The following is a 20,395-nucleotide window of genomic DNA, read 5'->3' as shown; positions in this document are numbered from 1 at the left end:
CTCCTCTAACTCTGTCTTTGTCAAGATTATTTTGGCCATCCTAGCTCCTTTGAATTCCAATGTAAATTTTAGAATCAGCTTGTCAACTTATACAAAAACATGTGTTGGGATTCTGATTGAGATCATGATATATCTACAGATCAGTTTGGAGAAAGAATGCCAGTCAAAATGGCAGAATAGGTAAACTCTGTGCTCACCTCCTCTCATGACCACATCAAAATTACAATTTAACTCCAGAACAATCACCATGGGGAATCACCTGAAATCAAGCTGAATAGAAGTCCTACCACTGGGGACACACAGAAGAGGGCACCTCAGGACTGGTAGGATGGGAGGAGACATGGAATGGGCTGGTCCCACACCTATATGTGGTGGTTAAGAATTGGGAAAGATATCTCAGCTGTGGAAGTATACCCAGAGGAGTGAGGGGTCCTGGCCCCACACTGGGCTCCACAACTCAGGGTTCCAGCAGCAGGAAAAGAAGTCCCCACAACTTCTGGCTGTGAAAACCAGCAGAGGTTGTGGTTGAGTGGGATGGAAGGCAACCAGAGTAACAGACATTCCTCTTAAAGGCCCGCATGTGGACCTAACTTGCTGACAGACTCACTCCCTCTGAGCTCCAGTGCTGGGGTGGCAGCTCATAAAGCATCAAGAGGAGAAACTGTGTTGTCTGCTTCAGGCTGAAGGCTGGAGGGGCAGCTTACTCAAGACAATTTCTGCTAGAATCCCTTGTTTCTTTGTTGAGCCCTCCTTCAACCCAGCATGCAGACACAGGTGCTGCCATATCTGAGTCTCTATCAACCTGGCTAACACTGGTTGCTTGCCCTAGGATTCCCTGAAACCTTGCCTTACCCAACTTGTGAGCCCATTCAAGCCACTTTCAGTTGTTTTTCCATATACATGGCCTGTCTTTGCTTATGCTATGGACTTTTCTAAAAATCTCTCAAAGATTCACAAAACCCAAACAAGCAGCATCTGGCCTTGGCATGCCCTCTACCTCTTGCTGGGCAACCCCAAGCCAGGCACTAGTGGCAGCCAGCCTCAGTTTGAGGCTTGGCCTCTTGAGGCACCTCTAAGCCCAGCATGGGTGGCAGCCATCTGCAGATTGCTTGGTGACTCTTGCCAGATGGCCCCGGGCAGGGCACAAACTGTGGTGGCTGAACTTGGCTTGCAGCAGGTCTCCTCCCAGGAGACCTTGGAGGGCTACTTCTAACCCAGCTGGAGCACCATCTGGGGATGCATCTGAAGATGACATACCCAAAGGTGAACTGGGCAGGCACCAAAGTCCCGCTAAAATGAATCTTTCTCTGTAGGATCATCCCCCTCACTGGCCAGTCTGCACAACCAATTAGCCCTCCTATTAATGTACATACAGTTATCACAGCTCAACTACAATAGAAGGGCACACACAACTTATATGAGAGACATACTGAGAGCATGCAGGTCTGGTGACCAGGGAAGACTGCATCACTGGGTTTCATAGGACACCTACTACATAAGGCCGTTCTACTAAGACCAGCAGACAAAGCAGCCTTATCTAATACATAGAAACAAACACAGGAAGGCAGCCAAAATTGGGAGACAGAGAAACATGTCCCAAGTAAAAGAAGAGAACAAAGCTCCAGAAAAAGAACTAAACAAAATAGAGAAAAGCAATCCACTAGAAGCAAAGTTCAAAATACTTCTTATTGGGTGCTCCATGAACTTAAGGGAAGAGTAGATTAACTCAGTGAGAAGTTTAACAAAGAGATAGAAAACATGAAAATAGAGGTAGAAAACATAAAAAAGAACCAGTCAGAAATGAAGACTATAATAACCGAAATGAAGAATACATTAGAGGGAATCGACAGTAGATTAGATGAAACAGAGAACTGAATCAGCAATTTAGATGATAAGGTAGCAGGAAACACCCAGTCAGAACACCCTAAGAAAAAGAACTGAAAAGAATGAGGATAGTTTAAGAGGCCTCTGGAATTACATCAAGTGTCCCAACATTTGTATCATAAGAGTACCAGAAGGAGAAAAGAGGGAGCAAGAAATTGAAAACCTATTTGAAGAAATACATTATTTGAAGAAATAATGACCAAAAACATCCTTAACCTGGTGAAAGAAATAAACACAAAATCCCAGGAAGCACAGAGAGCCCCAAGCAAGATGAACTCAAACAGGCCCTCACAAAGCCACATCATAATCAAAATGCCTAAAGTTAAAGATGGAGAATCTTAAAAGCAACAAAAGAAAAGCAGTTAGTTTAACTTCAAGGGAATTCCCATAAGACTGTCAGCTGATTTCTCAGCAAAAACTTTGCAGGCCAGAAGAGATTGGCACAAAATATCCCAAGTGATGAAAAGCGAGGACCTACAATCAAGATCACTCTACTCAGTAAAGCTATCGTTTAGAACCAAACGACAGGTAAAGAGCTTCCCAGACAAGAAAAAGCTAAAGAAGTTCATAAATACCAAATCAGTATTACAAGAAATGTTAGAGGGACTTTTTTAAGAAGAAGAAAAAAAATGAAAAAATAAACAAAATGGTAATAACTACATATTTATCAAATTACTTGACAAGTAGATGGATTAAATGCTCCAGTCAAAAGATAAAGGTGGCTGAATGGATAAGAAAACAAGACTCTACATATGTTGTTTACAAGAGACTCACTTCAGACTGAAAGATACACACAGACTGAAAGTAAAGGGATGGAAAAAGATAGTTCATGAAAAAGGAAACGAACGAACAAAAAGCTTGGGTAGCAATACTAAAACCAGACCAAGAGACTTTAAAACAAAGGTGATAACAAGGGACAAAGAAGGACTCAGTTATCTCACTTCTGAGTATTTATCCTAAGAAACCCAACACATTACTTTGAGGGGTACATGAACATGTTTATCCATATGTTCATTGCAATATTACTTACAATAGCCAAGATATGGGGGCAAACTGGGTGTCCATCAATACATGAATAAATGAAGAAGAGGCAGTACATATGTACAATGATCTGTTATTCAGCCATAAAATAAAGAATGAAATCTTGCCATCTGCATGGACCTGGAGAGTATTGTGCTGAGTGGAGCAGACAGAGAAAAACAAATGCCATATTATTTCACTTATATGTGGAAAGAACAAAAAAAAACAACACAGAAACATTTTGAGAGTTGACAGATGGGAGAGTTTTGGGCAGTGGGTGAAAAACGGGAAGGGATTAAGAAGTACAAATTGGTAGTTACACAATAGTAATGGGTATGTAAAGTACAGCATGGTTTGTAATTACCATGTATGGTGTCAGATGGGTACTACATTTATCAGGGTTATCACTTCATAAGTTACAGAAATGTCTAATCACTATATTATGCACCTGAAACTAATAAACTGTATGCCAACTGTAATTGAAAAATTAAAAAATTATTTAGAAGAGAAGAAATCAACAAGTCATTGCGACCTGGAAGGAATGCTAAGTGTTTTAAGGCCTCCACTCCAGACTCTTATGAGGGCTAGCTAAGATTTACACACAGTAACATAAAAATGGGAGTACTGCAAATGTGAGAATTTTATCTATGAAGAAATTAAACTAAATTGAACACCAGCTTGAAAACAATAAGTTGGCCATGGAGAAATGAAACAAAACCCAAACAAGCCTTTTATAGATGGCCCTGTTCAACTCGCTGTAATCAAGAGGCTGACTCTCTTTTCAATGTTACTCTGACATCCATCAAGCGCCATCCCCTTCTTCAGCCCCACTTCTGGACTAGCCCTTAAGAAAGTCTCTGGGCTCCCTCCCTTTGCCCCTATAGGAAGTTCAAACTGGGAAAAACAAGGCCTGCCCCAAGCCCTAGCCCAAATAAAAGCCATGGTTGACCATCCCACTTTCCTCTTACTTTGCTCTGGATGAAACCTGAGTCCTTCTCTATGGGGAATAATGTTGTTTTTTCCTGTGTGTGCAATAAACTTTATTTTATGTAAAAATAATAATAATAATAATAATTTACAGATAACTGACATCTTAATATACCTTCCCATTGATTTTTCTTCATGAACTTTCTCAGCAGTCCTTTATAGTTTTCAGTGTGTGGATATTGCCTATATTTTAATTTGTTTCTAAATATTTTAAGGTTTTTAAATACTACTGTAAATAACATTTTAAAATTTACTTTTCTGATTGTTCATTGTTCTTATTGTTCATATATAACCGATTTTTGTATTTTTCTCCATATTATGGAACTTATAAGTGCACTTATTAATATTAACAGTGTTTTTATAGTTTTTTAAGGGATTTTTTATGTACACAGTATTACCATCTGCAAATAGATAGCTTCGGTCCTTCATTTCCAATCTGGATGCCATTTATCTCATTTTACATCCTTATTGGACTAGTTAGGACCCATAGTACAACACTGGATAAAAGTGGTGAGAGTGAATAGTCATGACTGGTTCTAAATCTTAAAAGAAAAAGCTGATCTTTTACCTTTAAGTATGATGCAAACTACAGAATATTTGCACATGCTCGTTATCGGATTGAGAACATTTCTTCTATTACCAGATTGCTTAGGCTTTTTATTATGAGTGGATGCCTGACTTTGTCAAATGCTTTTTCTAAGGACTTGTATCCAGAATATATAAAAAATAAACCCAATTTTTAAACAGACAAAAGGTTTGGACAGATACCTCACAGAATAAGATATATAGATGGCCAATAAAGACATGAAGAAGTGTTTAACATTATTAGTTTTAAAGAAGATGAAAATTAGAATCACAATGAGATATCAGTGTAATGTACTCCAGAAGACCCACCCACAGTTGGTAAGAATGTAAAATGGTAGAACCACTTTGGAAATCTGTTTGCACGTTTCTCAAAGATTATATATCACCTTAAGACCCAGGTACTGCACTCCTAGGTATTACTCAAGAATAATGAAAATACGTGTTCACAAAAGCAGCTATGTCTGAATGCTTATTTCAGATATACTTATGCTATTGGAAAAGTGAAAATAGCCCAAATGTCATTTTTAATGGTTATTCAAACTGTGGTACATGTATACAGTAGAATATCATTTACCAACAAAAAGACATAAGTTACTTAACACCCACAACAACATGGATAAATCTTCAAAACATTGTGCTGAGTGAAAAGAACCATACACACAAAAACATACAGAATTCTAATTATATGATGCTAAAGAATATGAATAAACTAATCTATGACGATAAAAAGTAGACTGTGCTCGCTTCTAGCGGTGGTACGTAAAATATCTGGGCAAGTGCAGATGGAATTGTCTGACGCTTTGGCAATGTTCTGTATTTTGATAGAAGTGAGGATTTCATGGGTGCGTGCATTTGTCAAAACTTGTTAAATTGTTCATTTAGGACCTGTGTATATTTTCTTGATGTAGATGTTATCTCGATTTGAAAAAATAAAAAGCATGGAAAAATAAATAGCTTTGGAGACATAGTCATGGTATAGGAGATAGAATTCTCCTTTCCTGAGACATTATTAGGTCTTTGGCGACATCATATATTACCTTAGACATTTCTCTGTTCTCTGTGTTGAATAATATGCCAGAAATAAATTAATAGATAGCTAGATATCTACATATAAAATATCACAACCAAATGGCAGTAGTTTTATAAAATCATATTTCTTTTAGCTTTAAAGTAACAGGAGAATGATACACCAATGTTGGTCATCAGGATGCACCAATTTTCCTTTCTATCATCAAAACAAAGCCTTATTTTAGGAGTTGCTATACAAGCACCATGGCAGTTTTTCTGATTTTATCCTAATGAAAGCTTTTTAATGAGCACAGATTATGTTCACTTATTAATGTCACTGATATTATTTCATCATGTTTTAATATCTACTGGAAGTAACTTGGCACATTTACATTTTTTTCCCTAAAATGATTGCTATTTTTGAAAGGACCTGGCTAGAATTTTAATTATAAATCAGCTTTCTTTTTCCCTTCTAAATTAGGACACCACTAACAGTTTGTTCACAATAATTCTATAAACATGTAGCATTGTGCTAGGTGCTTGAAAATTCAAGTATAAATAAGATGTGATCTCTGTTTTCAAAATGTTCATAATGAGCTCAGTGATGGACAAGACATATAACTAGACGATAATGTAATAACTGCAATAGGAGAACAGAAAAGGGAGGGATCACATTTTCCTGGAAGGAGAGGAAGAGAGCTATAGATGGCTTCACAAAGGAAGTGTTATTTAAGATAGATTTTAAAGTAAATGAGCTATTGATCAATATATTCACTCAGCAATTCGGTTGCCAGGCTGCTGTTCCTACATGGTAGATGTGCCAGGCACTGGCACACAGGGTATGATCTAGGTCCTCAAGAAGCTTACACTCTAGGGGCATTTTGCCCGGCCAAGAAGGAATAAAGGTTGCTCACCTACTAACCTCACTCTTTCCACTCTGACATCTTTCCATCTCATTTTATTAACCTAGACTCAGACACAAAACGAGACTTTCAGTTCAAGTTACTTTTTCTTTTCACAGTCTTTTCATTGCTGATGTAATGGGGAAAGTAATGACTAGATAACTCAAATGACTACTGATTTTTAATGCTACCACTTAGCTGATCTCTTACATTCATTTATTCATTCATTTATTTATTGGACCAGCATTTATTAAGCTCTTCCTGTGTATCAGTGGGTGTCCAAGGAATTGAGATATAAAGATGAATAAGACAAGTGAGTGTCTAATAGAGGATACAGACATGTAAAATTCAAATGCTGTGTGATACTTCTTGCAACTAAGGTTGAGAAAAAGAAGGAGAGCAGAGGCTGCTCGAGAGTTTATATGAACTAGAAAGACATATCAGACATGGGAAACAGCTTGTGAAAATGCACGTGGACCCCAAGCACCCAGTATGTTGTTTCAGCCTGTGCTGTTTCCCTTTTAGGGTCTCTTGCTTAGGAATCTTGCTCTCATTCCAAAGACAAGAATATTGAAGTAATTTCCTTCCGTGCCTTCTGATTGCAATATTTTCCATCCTAATATTGGTACATCCCATTTCTTTCATGTCTCTCAAGCAGACAGATAATCTCAACACAATTCTTATTTACCACACCTAAAAATGCCAAATACTGATATTTTATTTTCTGATATCATTAGAATGTATACATCACCTCCAACTCTAAAGAATAATTTGTGGATAACGGTATAATTGCAGTTAAGTTCTCATTTAAATGTTCTTCACAACACTTTATGTAAAATTCTTGGTGCCAAATGCATCTCAGAAATCAGGACTGTTTTTTGGGCTTTAGAAAACTAAAATGGTGCCCATACCACATTTTACCTAATACCTCCAGTAAGATGTGGGGTAGCAACCTGGAATCAAACACATTAGTCTTTTTGCAGTAAACATTCAAATGTTCACTCTAAGAGGAATAAACAAAGATTATAAATAGCCTCACATCAGTCCAGGCCAGGTTTGCTGCCAAATGAGTTACGTGAAACATTTGGTTTCAGAGCTTTTGGCTTTAAGGATTGTTAATGAGGGATCATGGACTTGTATTGTGATTATCTTCACTTCATAGTTTTAGAAACAGATTTAGAAAGATTAATTAACTTGTCCAAGTTGCCCACCTAATAAGTAATGAACGAAGCATCATGTAAATCTAACAGTCTTACTCTGAACTCTGCTAGTAACCACTGTTCTACATGCAGTAAGCAACCATTCACTTTTATTCAGTTGCCTAGGTTTTCACTAGGGAGAAGGGGGAATTAAAATAACTGAGAATAAAACAAAAGGGTAAATTTTGCTACAGAGACCTGTCCTTTATGATTATACTGCAAATAGTCTCTGCTTCCTTATCCTCACAAACTCCCTCGTTGCAGGACTGTGTGGACCCTGAATGTCATATCTTTGATAGCAAAGTGTTTCTGTCTGCACGATTCATTTTGCTTGCATGGCTTTGACCCACTGCTGCACAAACTCCCTGACTCCAGTTCCTTATCGGATATTTTCAACCTCTGGCCCCTTGGAGCCCAATGTGCTGCCCCTCTGGACCTCTCTCCTGACTCTATTTTCATTTCTCTTCCAGCTCAAAACCACTCACTGCCAGCTTTCTCCATCAAGGGAAGTGTGTGTGTGCTCGTTGCTAACTACTCAGGCTCTGCCTATATCCTGTTGCTATTCATCTTCATTCCTTTTGGCAACGTGGCTCTTTGGATCCCTCTGTTATATCATGACCTTAAAATGCAGATGCTGGGACCCATCGCTGATCAGTCGTGTCAGGATCTCTGGGAGTGGGCCCAGGGAATCTGAGTTTTTCACAAGTTTGTCACATGGTTTTTAAGCACCAACAGTTCGAGATCAGCCACTCTGTGGCATGGCAGAGCAGGTGATTGTTTTTCCTATGGGATTTGCGCTGATGCTTGTAGGTACAGATTTATATTTGCACCATAAGACCAGAGCAAACTATAAATGCCTGACTTCTTGCTCTTCCAAAGCCACCTGAAGAGACACTGCTTGGGAAGCTTAGTCAATTCACAAGTGAGGTATGTATAGGGATAGTATATTAAATATACTAATTATTCAAAAGATAACTCGATTAATTTGGCCAAATCCTTGTTTCCCTGGTTAACATCACATTTTCTCTCTATATTCAAACACTGCATTGTAATTGGCTTCTCTTAAATTTCTACTTTAATTTATTCTAGCTTGACCTCTGAGTGAAAGATTAAGTAGACTAACAATTATACTTTCCAAACAAACCTCTTCTGTTTAAGGAAGCCAGCTACTTCTAGGGGGTCTTCCTAAAAAGGATCTACATCTTCTCTTTTTTCCCTTATCGTATGAAAACACTATGAGGAGCAGCATCTAATTCTTTAGCTAATGAGAGTATAATCTCAGTTGTTTTCAAAGACACACACACACACACACACACACACACACACACACACCCAGCAATACTAGAAGGAACAATTAGGAGACCACCTGTACTTTGGATCAAGGGCACTTTGATTCACTGTTAAGAATATTAACCTAAAGGGGACAGTCACCTATTGTTTTGGTCATGTCAGCTTGCACCAGAGAATCCAGGAGCATAGATCTATTACCAGACCATCTGCTTGCTCCTCAACTCAGTGTTGAGAAATGAATCGCTAATCTAATCACATAGACAAAATCCTTTTTTTTTTTTTTAACAAATGATAATGCTGAAAATTACACTTACAATTTTGATGAAGGCTGGGCTTACCAAAATAAAGTCTGAATCTAGATTCACTATCAGAAAATCAATTTCCACTTATGTCATTGACACAAGTGTCTCCATCATTATCCATCTTTTATTTGAATATGTAAGTTTTGAAATGAGGGTGGAAGTCCTTTCGAGACAAAATGGCACAGTGCAATGCAGCTACTTGCATTTTGGCTCACATGGCGACCCCTCGGATTTGAGACAATGCTTTTATAGATGGTCATAAACTAGCAAAACTATAATGCAAAAATAATTTACCTTAGATATTTATATTGAATGAACGTAAAGTTATTTGTGATTTTTTAAAGTTCTGAACAACTTTAGGACATAGATGGTCACTGATAAAGGCAAGAACACTCACTGTCTAAATACTGCATACTCAGTTTATAATATGATTAGCTACACTAATAATGCTACTTAGGCACAGTCTTGCTAATTACAATATTATAAATATTAATGTCACCCAGCCTTTCTGTTTGATTGCCACTCATGGAGTCATTCATCACCATATTTTCCTGGAATCCACACTATAAGATTTTTATTTCTTTCTCCCTTTTCTTTTTCATTACTCTACTTGAAATTACACACATTATTCTTCAAGAAGCTCTTACTTTTGGCTATCTGTTAGGAAAGGTACAGTGATATTTTTCATTAAAACCAGCCAAATGTAAGTCAGTTATATAGTTTTTCTTATTCTTTGAGTCCCTAATGCTGCCATCCAAGGCAGAGTACCCAGGGTTTTTGTTTTCAATTCTTTTTCATGTGACCTGTTTCAAGTTAAGATTCATTTGAATTATTAAATGCTTCCTTAAAGAATCTTTTTATACTTGCCTTTCTTTTTAAAAGTTAATTATTGATGTAGTGACAAGCTGAAAAGACTGAGAATTATAATTTTTCCTCCCCTCATTCAGGACTCAAGAAATGTCTTCTGACAATGGTTGTCTATTTAGGATAATACAAAGGAAATACAAAAGAGAAATACTGAATGTTGTTTTAGAAAAGATTTGCTAAAATCACCATATTATACAAAATGTAAATGTAGTATATATTTCTCTGAAAATAGCAGTTAGTGAGAAAGTTGGGACATAACCTTTTGAGCCCAGGTTTAACCACATAGCAGAAGCGGTTACAAAAGATACTGATTTGATTTTAATTTTAAAAACTTCATCATATTATTCAGGACTCCAGTGATTTGATTATCTTGAAAATAGAAAGGGAATGTTATAATTTCCAGAGCTCGTTAAAGAATAAAGAAATCTCCAGCCTCTCACTGGAAAGAATGCCAGTCATTACCACAGTAAGCAAGAATTTGGAGGCACTTTACACACACACTTCAATCTTTTTCTTTTATATGACTTTGGGTTATATTGGTTTTATAAAAATGTAACTCATAGACCTATCGTATAGCTGTAATCAAGCCTTCTTCAGAATGATTCTATTGTAGAAATCATATCCCACAGGCACTGTGTTCTTGTTCGTGAGAAGGTGGGAGGGAAACAAGACCTGAAATAGAAAGTGACCGAAGCAGAGTTCTCACGGATGACACAGAATAGGCGAGCACATACCTTTCCTGTGAGTTCTGGGATTTTGGGAACTGGTTTCCCTTTCTGGTGGCTCACGGTAGCTGGACTCTGCCCATCCCAGTCTTGTAGTTCCTCAATGCTTTTCAGATAAAGCAGGGCTCTGAGACCAGTGCAATAGTCTTTGATCACAGTAAAGTCCTGATTCTGAACAGCACTGCAAACCTAGAAAAGACAGAGCAACCAACCAAATGTCAAACCAAGAGCTAATTCTCTAGACTCACTTTTCATTTATTCAACAACATTCATTTTATGTGCCAGGTATTGTTCTATATTTGGCAATCAATCATCGCCTGGAGATGGGAGTGGTGGGGAGGAGGGACTGCAAAGGGGAGCAAGGAAACCTCGGGGCAATGCGTACTTTCATAAACTTGATACGGTGATGGTCTCACAGGTGTGCACATATTTCAACACTTATCAGATTGCATACTTTAAATATATGCAACTAATTGTATGGCAGATATACCTCAGCATGACTCTTAAAAAATGAGATCCAAGAGGTTGACGTTTCAAGGAGTCAAATTTGGCAGAACATAAAGACGTTTTAATGCTCTCATTTTCCTCCATCGGGATGTGCTTCCTGGAGGTGGCCACGCTGACGCTGGAGTGCTGTTCTTCAGCCAATTCGGCCACCATTTACCGCCGCTTACCTCTTCTGCCTCACCTGCTCTTGTTCTCCTCTTCATTCACTCTAATCACCCAGGTCCTCTCTCTTTTCCTCAGATTTGCCACATTATTTCTTTGCCTTAAGACCTTTTTATAAGACCTTGCTGCCTAGAAGGCTTTATCTTCTACACACGGCTAACTGCCAGCCCTTTCTCAGTCTCGTGGTAGATATCGCTTCTTCAGGGAAGTCTTCAGAAGCCCAAAATGGTTAAGGCTTTCTTTTACTCATACATCTTTGGTGGATAATTATCACATGATTATTTGATTGACAGTTCACTACCCAAATAGCCTGAAACTTAAGGAGGGAAAAACCTATGTTTATCTTAGTCGCTATATTATGCCCAGTGGTAAACACAGGGTTTGTCACTTATTCTGGCTCTCAAAAAATATATGTTGATGAATAGATAATTCAGAAGAGATAATTTCATTTGAGTAACTATATGTTAGATAATAGATACTAAAAAAAAAAAAATCTAAATATAAGGAAGTTTAAATCTGAGAAATTAAGATCCTTCTCAAAAAAGTACACTCGAGAGTCAGTATTGGGATTGGAATGAGACCTCTTCACCTGGATGGCCCACCATCTCTTCAAATTCAAAATTTACCTTATAGAATTTGACACCTTTCCTCATCCAGATTCGAAACCAATCCAAATAAGCAACCACCCAAACAAAACTAAGCAAAGTAAAACTCATTTCTGTACCACTATCCCAGATGTTAAATTCTTAGCATATACCATGGTGCTTGGCAACGGCAGCCATTAAAGAAAAATCTTGTCCCACATGAATGAAAAATGAGAAAATATCTGAAAATAGAATAATAAATTAAATTTTGTTTCAAGGTCTCTTAAAGCCTCTGGATCTTTAATTAATAAATTTTACTGTAATCCTCATGCCTAGCATATTACCTGATGCCTGTTGACAGGTTGGTTGAATTTATTGAAAACACACTATTGGATTCCAGAATAGGGGGGAGAGAGAGAGAGAGAGAGAGAACGCAAAAAAATATATACTTAAGTTCTCAATAAGAAGTGGTAGTGATTTCATGATGTGAATATAAAACAAGGCCAAGTGTGGAATTCTGGGAACAGAAGCATTTAAAAGGAAGCTTAAGGAAGATTCTGGAAGACGTTAAGCAGAAAAGATCCAAGACAACACCAAGGAAGACGTAAAGTGCTGTATTAAGGCCAAAAACATTATAGCTGAAAAGTGGCCATTGGATTCAGCAGTCAGAAAGGCAATGACTGACTGACATGTGCATTTATGGAGGAGAAGCTCTGCGACAGGCAGAGGCCATTTTGTGGTAGGTTGAAGAATGGATGAGGGTTGAGGAACTGAAGACACAGAGGTAGATTGTTCTTATAAGAAGTTTGGCTCCAGTAAAAAGACAACATGGATGGGCCCCAAGATAATCATGCTAAGCAAAATAAGCCAGACAGAAAAAGTTTAAAATCACATGATATCACTTATTTGTGGGATATAAACCTAAAAGCAACAAATGAACAGGACAAACAGACAGAGACTCATGGACATGGACTATAGACTAGTGGTTACCAGAGGGTAGGGGATGGGGGAGGAGGGGAGAGTTAACCAGGGTAAAGGGGGTCAAACACAGGGGGTTTGGGGAAGCTTAAGTGGGTAAAGGGGATCAAATATATGGTAGCTGAAGGAAACTAGACTTTGGGTGGTAAACACATAATAGAATATACAGATGTCAAATTATAATGTACGCCTGAAAATTATATAATTGTATTAATCAATGTTATCCCAAGAAACTTAATTAAAAAAAAAAAAGAAAGAGGAGAGCTAGGATTCTAGGTAGGAGGGTTTTGCATCTTATTTCTTGAAGGATGGAAATAGCTATGTTTTTAGGGTAATGTTTTTACATTTCAGAATAGGACAGAATGACTTTTGTCTATTAAATTTCTGTCAAATTTGGCTGAATGATGGTGTGATAAAAATAAAACAATGTTAATAGCTAACACATGTGAGCTTTTATTATGGGACAGGGCACTCTCTTAAACACTTTTTAATGTATTATCTCACTTAGTCCTCAAACTAACCCTAAGAGGTAGGTTCAATTTTTATAGATGAGCAAACTGAGTCTTAGGGAAGTTAAAGACTTATGCCAGGCCGTCTGGTTAGAAAGTGGTGGAGCCAGGAACCCGACAGTGCAGTTCTAATATGACTAAGATACAGACAGTAACAGAGAAAAAACTGTTTTAATGTAATTACAATTATCTTTTCCTTCAACCATTTCATGAGCCCAACACATGTGTTTTTTTAAAAAAGCAATCAAATTATCTTCAACACAAATATAACCATTGTTTTGAAAAATCCATACTGCTAGGTGAAAAATTTCAATGTCTTCTGGTTTTATTTACTTTCTTATTTGTATCATATGAGAAAAAAAATGAAAAAGCAAAATACAAAATCCTTCTTTTCTTATTTTGAAGTGCTCTATGTTATTACAATGTAGGAAAGAACATTGAGTAACCACTAAACTCAGATAGAATATTTTCTATGAGAACCATTTATGTTACATAAAAAAATCTGTTACTCAGGAGGAACAATTTGAGCATTAATAAGGCCTGTCATAACTTTCTTATCATTGATTTTTTTCAGAACAATTATAAAGAACATTATTATAATTTTTTTCTACAGGATTCTTTTTTTTAACTATAAAAGTCAGCTGATGCTTTACTTAATCTCCTTGTTCACTGTGAGATTCCATTTTTTTAAATAATATATGTTCATGGGTATACTTTCACTGTTGTTTTAAAATAGTTCACCATACGAACATAAAGAATCAGATTTGGAAAACCACATCACGCCATCTCCTTTATGGGATGTTCATGGCTGTTGTAAAAACCTGCTGTCAAAAGGAATCTATGTATAAATAGTAAAGTTTAATTTCAGTGTTTTTAGTGAGAAGATACAAAAGCACAACTTGCACGTGGCAGACTCAGCCAAGTGGTGCTTGAATAATCGAAGAGCAGCCTCGGTGTATCCTAGCTGCGGGAGAGCACGGTGGGGTCCAAGGCTAGGACTGTCACCCTTTCACACGTGTTCCACATAATTGGGAGCTATACTGAGAAGGCGAAGGGGACACTAAACCTGAAGAGGAAGGAAAGACTACGGGATCGTGACTGAACGTGGCTGGGGTAGTGTGCTATGCCGGGAAAGCTGGAAGCCACCGTTAGACATAGGTGCTGGAGGGAACCACTTCAGATATGCTTAATGATAAGACAAATGTCACACTATTTCTATACCTTCCTAAAGTGAGTAATTTAATGTTTACTTTCCGATAAGAGTAAACATTAATTTTCGTGACAGAATTTCTGGTAGTACGACTTTGCACATTGATATTTTCTTTTACAAATTTAATATGCATATAAATTATCTGAGGACCTTATTAAAATGTATGTTCTGATTCTGCAGGTCTGGAGTGAGGCCCAAGATCCTCCATTTGTGACAAGCTCCCAGGTGGTGCTGGTGTTGCTGGGCCACCCCGAGAAAAGCAAGGTGTTAAGCACTGGTAACGTGGGATGAATCTCTTCTCAACCTGAAATGCCATTTACAAAGTGAATTCCTTCCAGAAAAATAATTTCTTCTCGATTTTTACTATTAAATTGTAGCAACATTTTCATGGCCCTTTAAAGAAGCACTACTTGCAATAAGAAGTCACGTCTGAGGGAACACGAGTAATTTTCTGATTAAATAGTAATGAGACTCAAAATAAATCTTAGGATGTAAGCACACCATTGGGAACAGAGCTCTGTCCATGGGATTTGAGGCTCAGCAAATGGATTCACTCCGGAAAGTGCCTTGTTCTTGACTAACCTTTACACTTCACTTCGGGCTTTCTATCTCAAAGGTAAATGGTTCCTTTTAAAACTCCGAACATGTAGCTGCTGTTCCTCAATGGGTGTATTTTATATGACATCTCTTAATTGTTTGTTTAACAGCTCTGATTAGGATTCTTAATAGCTGTTAACATGTTTGCTTAGTATAATTTGTAAGTTCTTTATGGTAAAGGCTGGTTTATCTTTCTTCACAGCAGGGCACCAGGTACCATTATAAGGATCATTGCCACCATTAATTATTTCCACAAACGTGAACATCCCTACAGTGAGCTGTTGTAAGGAGGGGCCCCTGGATTCTCAGCAGGACCAGCTCTGCGCAGGGTTGAGTTAGGTGATGTCCCCCTGTGCCACCTGATTTGAGGTGTGTTATAAAGCTCCCGTTGCCACTGAATTGTCTCCCCCAGAGGTGTGACACAGTGCCCCGCATTTTCACGTTAGGTACAGGCACATTCAATCAAAGTCTGTCTATGCAAAGGGACAGTATCAATAACAGAGATGACAGGAGGTAGTGGGGTGCCGTTCCTTTCCCATTATTCTTCTTAAATGAGATTAACCACATTAATAGTAAATTTTCTATTTATGGTGATTTACATTTTTAAAATCGTCTTTACATACATCATTTTTTTTCAATACATAGAATAAACCTACGTGTTAAGCAGGAGACAGGGTAATTTTCTTTGCAAATGGAAAAAGCTTTCACTTAAAGAACTATTTCTTAAAGTCAAATCTAGTGGTTTTTATGCCATATCAGGTAGTAGAGCCTAGCGGTTAAGAACATGCATAGAGAAGTCAGGCTGAATCAGGTTTAACCCGCATCTTAGTTGTTTAAGTATGAGCAACTTTCTTCACTTAAAAATGGAGATTAAATACTTAGCACATAGGAAACTAAAAAGCAACATAAGCACTTAGGTGCTTAAAATAGTAGGTGGTATTTAGTAAGCTAGATTGGCACCAAAAATAATTTCATAATATGAAAAAATCAGAGCATGAATTAGGTAGGATATAATTTTTAACGCTAATACTTTTTCATCCAGTGCAGTAAAAAAAGGTCATGGACCTTATTTTCATGTGCATGAAGTAATGATCTCAAAGAGCTTTTGTCTTGTCATCAGAAGATATGCCTGAGACCCGCTCTCTCAGTGGCTGGGTGACTGAGGCTCATCATTTAGCCTCTTGAGTTTTCCCCTCCTACCTCTCAAACTGAATAAGAGTAGATGATATATCTAATTTATTGTTGTGAGGATTAAATTACATCATGTAGGTGGAAGTGCTATGGAAATTATAAAGCTCAGGCAAAATGCTACTAAATCTCATAGTTATTATCAAGTAATCTAGAATTTAAAGTGCTGAGTGGAGCTCAAAAGGGAAAGTTTTGCCTGTAAAGAAAACGTCACCTTCCTAGAAATGTAAAAGACAGCTTACCAGGAAGCCAGCAAATAGAATCTAAATGGTATTAAAAATATAATTTAGTAATTCCGGGTAAATAATTGGCAAAGAAGACTTCTACAGAAACAGAACAGTGTGGGCTGGCACGTGCTTTTTCATATATTAGAGCAGCACATGTTTCAAATGATCTTTTAAAATGTGTCACGGTTTTTAAATAGGAATCTTAAACTATTAGACACTTCTCAGAGGGACCCATGATCATAATTATCGCTTTTAATTTGTTACCACAAAAGTGGACAAATATAATTCGGGTCTTAGAAATGTGTGCCATGAGACTATATTCAAGCAAAATATTTTTATAATTTAAGTTCAAAGTAGTTTCCATGCTTTTGTAAATTCATTAGTAAAAGGATATATTGAAGAGGAACTACATTTAAGCAAAAATGGAAATTCTCCTGCAATGTTTATCACATTCCAAATTGTCCTTATAACAGAATCTTACGTAGCTGGAAGAAGTTCAAGATGAACACGAACATGTCTACAGATGAAACAATGAATAAGGAAGATTATCTGCCCAATTCTTAAAGATTTCCCAGAAAAATAAAAAAGTGATCCCATGATCTATTTTGGCAAAGGGTTAAACTGTTTAAACAATGTATAACATCTGCAATATTTTCCTAATGATTTATAGTTTTCAAAGCAGGCTGTCAAAAAGTCAGAAATATTTATACAGTGATTTACAGTTGTCAGAGCAAGCTGGCAAATGAGACAAAAAGGAAGTAAGGCGTTTTTTTTTTTTTTTTTTTTTCAAACGGGCCTTAATTCTTTAGCAGCCTTAGATCTATCTGTGACCGTAGAGCGGGCTGGAAACATTGCTGGTCTCCCACCCCATCTGCAGCAATCTCTGCTATAGCATCGCCTCTCAAGTGTCATCTTACTTAGTCCACACATCAGTTCTGAGATGAAAACAGAAGAGGTGCTATTAAGTCCTTAGGAAGAGAGGAAATAGAAACTAAGCACTGAATGCGATGTCCCAACTGAAAAGGTTAGTAGATGGTAGAGCCAGCTCTCAAATCCAGATCTTCTGACCTCTGCTCTCTTAGTTCTATAAATTTCAAAATAGTAAATTCGACGTCTTACATGATTAAATAAGCACATATTTATGAGGTTCAGCAAGAAAAAACACAGTATTGCAACATGATTTCAAATTTAGTTAACGAATAATGGCAGAAATCCACAGCTCTTTAAAATGTAGGATCTTAATAATTGGGTGACCACCAGAAGGTTTACTGCTAAAATTGGAAAACAGACCTCTACTGTTGTTGAATAGAAAATTAGTTTCCAACTCCATCTGCGCACACCCACTGATTAAAAACATCAGATTTTCCAAAGGCCTGGAATCAGTCGTTCCTCACCGAATCAAGTTCTCTGTCCAGTGCTGACAAACAGAAGAATAAAACTACACTGTACTTTGAAAACTGGTGTACGATACATATAAATAAAGTAATAATTCAGAATAACAATATCCCCTTATGGGTTTTTGGTACTACATAAACATGACACTGCTTAGAAGAATTCATGAATAAAACACCCAAATTATAATTTTATAAAGCTATAGGTGAGAAGACAGCCCCTGGAGAGGCTAGCACCTAGGGAGCTGGATGGGGAGATATTTGTATATCCACATAAAACCACAAATCTTAGTTGTCCTAGCACATTAGTTTCCATTTGTTGCAGCTGTACAACATCAAAGTTGTGATGTCCCTATATATTGCATTTAGCAGTAATGTAATGGACGACGTGAAGAAATCAAAGTGAGAGTTTCTAAGTAGTTTCCTGGCAATTGAGACAGCAGGCTCTTTCATCTGCTCTGTAACTGTGGCAGCACATTGATTTAAACTCCTTCTGAGGTCTCGAATGCTTTTATACTCTTAGGTCTCTTAAGCAGCCTTTTTTTTTTTTTTTTTTTTCCAAAGTGGTAAAATTGTAGCATTCAGTAGAATACCATCTTGTTTCCCCCCAAAAGTGAGGGCTTATTTCAGCTTTGCTCCTAAACTGCTCAGGATTACTAAGTAAAATAGCTATCCAAACTCCATCCCATAGTCCCCCAGATGTGCAGGTGTTGTTCTTCAAAGGGTCATCTCAGAAAAAGCCTACTGGAGAAGCAGTTCTGCTGATTAATTTTTTTCAAAGTTGTCTTTTAATTGCTACTCATTGATAAATCCTAAAGGTATAGGAGTCACTTAGCTTGCTTTGTACATCATATCTTCCACCGTCGATCACATTACTTATTCTCCTGTCTAGCCTTTTAAATTATATATTGTTTGATAGTTCTAAGTATATGAACTACCCCTTATTCCCCAATTGAGAAGGAATTTTATGGAAGTTGAGAGGCTGTTTTTCAATGTCCATCTGTGGTCATTCTCTCTATTTGATTAATTTCTTTACCAAGTTCAGCCGAAGGCAGACTAAAGAGAATAAAATGTTTCTAAGGTATTTTGTACTGGGATCCAGACCACGTTTTGCCAACTAGAATATAATCATTGATTCTCCAATTCAGAATATTTTCTCAAAGGCCACACACTCGACTCTAATTGAGAACAGAATTGTGGGACCATATCGTTGTACTCTGTGGACTGATGACGGCGTGGGCAGATTGATCAAAGGACGTGCCCTGCAGGCGAGTCTGCCTCTATCCCCTTCCTTGTATCTGTCCTTTACAAAGTCAGCTCCAACTGGACTCAGATCTCAATAATGACCTGAACCAAGAAAAAAACAAAACAAAACAAAACCTACAGATACACAGCCTCTCTGTCAATCTACTATTTACAACATTTACAAGGGACTAGAGATAAAACTGGTAAGCCGGGCACAACATGGAGGGCCAAAGAATGGTGACTGCCATCCTGCCTTTTCAAAGACATTGCTGTTGATGGCCCTGCTTCCCCACAGACATAAATACAGGCCTAAAGGAAGACTTGGGCAAGACTTGAATCTTCTGCTTACCAGGCTCCAATGTAGCCATTCTGTGACTAGAAGCTGTGGCTGCAGTTTGGGAAAGCTCATTCACTTTGCTCTGAGGCGGTGGGATTTTTGTACTAAAATAGATTCTTACCATCCTGGAGATTTGCTTTGGGACAGCACCAGTTACCACAGTGATTTTCATTACTCTGCAGTTGCACAGGTGGTGTGAGGTTTGCATGTAGCGGTGTGTAAGCCCAGCACCTCCCATGATAAAAGTGGAACAAGAAAGGGAAACTAAATACAGTAGTTCCCCCTTATCCACAGAGAACTCTTTCCAAGACCACCAGTGGATGCCTGAAACCATGGGTAATACCATACCCTACATATACTAGGATCTTTTCCTATGCATATATACCTATAATAAAGTTCAATTTCTAAATTAGGCACAGTAAGAGATGAACAATAATAACTAATAAAATAAAACAATTATAACAATATACTGTAATAAAAGTTATATGAACATGGTCACCACTTTCCTCTCTCTCTCTCTCTCTCTCTCTCTCTCTCTCTCTCTCTCTCTGATAGTCAATCTGATAACCAAGGCTGCTACGAAGTGACTAACTGATGGGTGGCATGTACAGTGTAGATATGTTGGACATGATGGAGTGGGATGGCGCAAGATTTCACATGGTACCCTGAATAGCGCATAATTTAAAACCTA

General features: G+C 37.6%; 1 protein-coding gene across 2 annotated transcripts in view; it reads right to left on the bottom strand.

The window, feature by feature from the left end:
• The window catches only part of DPYD (dihydropyrimidine dehydrogenase), a 691,841-nt gene that overhangs the window by 95,586 nt on the left and 575,860 nt on the right, over positions 1-20,395 (bottom strand). For both annotated transcript variants that reach the window (XM_036235253.1, XM_036235254.1), the window contains one exon: positions 10,779-10,958. In XM_036235253.1, coding sequence (XP_036091146.1) covers positions 10,779-10,958 — 180 coding nt within the window. The remainder of the gene's footprint in view (positions 1-10,778; positions 10,959-20,395) is intronic.

Source organism: Rousettus aegyptiacus, unplaced genomic scaffold (genome assembly GCF_014176215.1).
Source record: "Rousettus aegyptiacus isolate mRouAeg1 unplaced genomic scaffold, mRouAeg1.p scaffold_m13_p_17, whole genome shotgun sequence".
NCBI lineage: Eukaryota > Metazoa > Chordata > Mammalia > Chiroptera > Pteropodidae > Rousettus > Rousettus aegyptiacus.
This window is presented reverse-complemented; position numbering and strand designations above follow the sequence as displayed.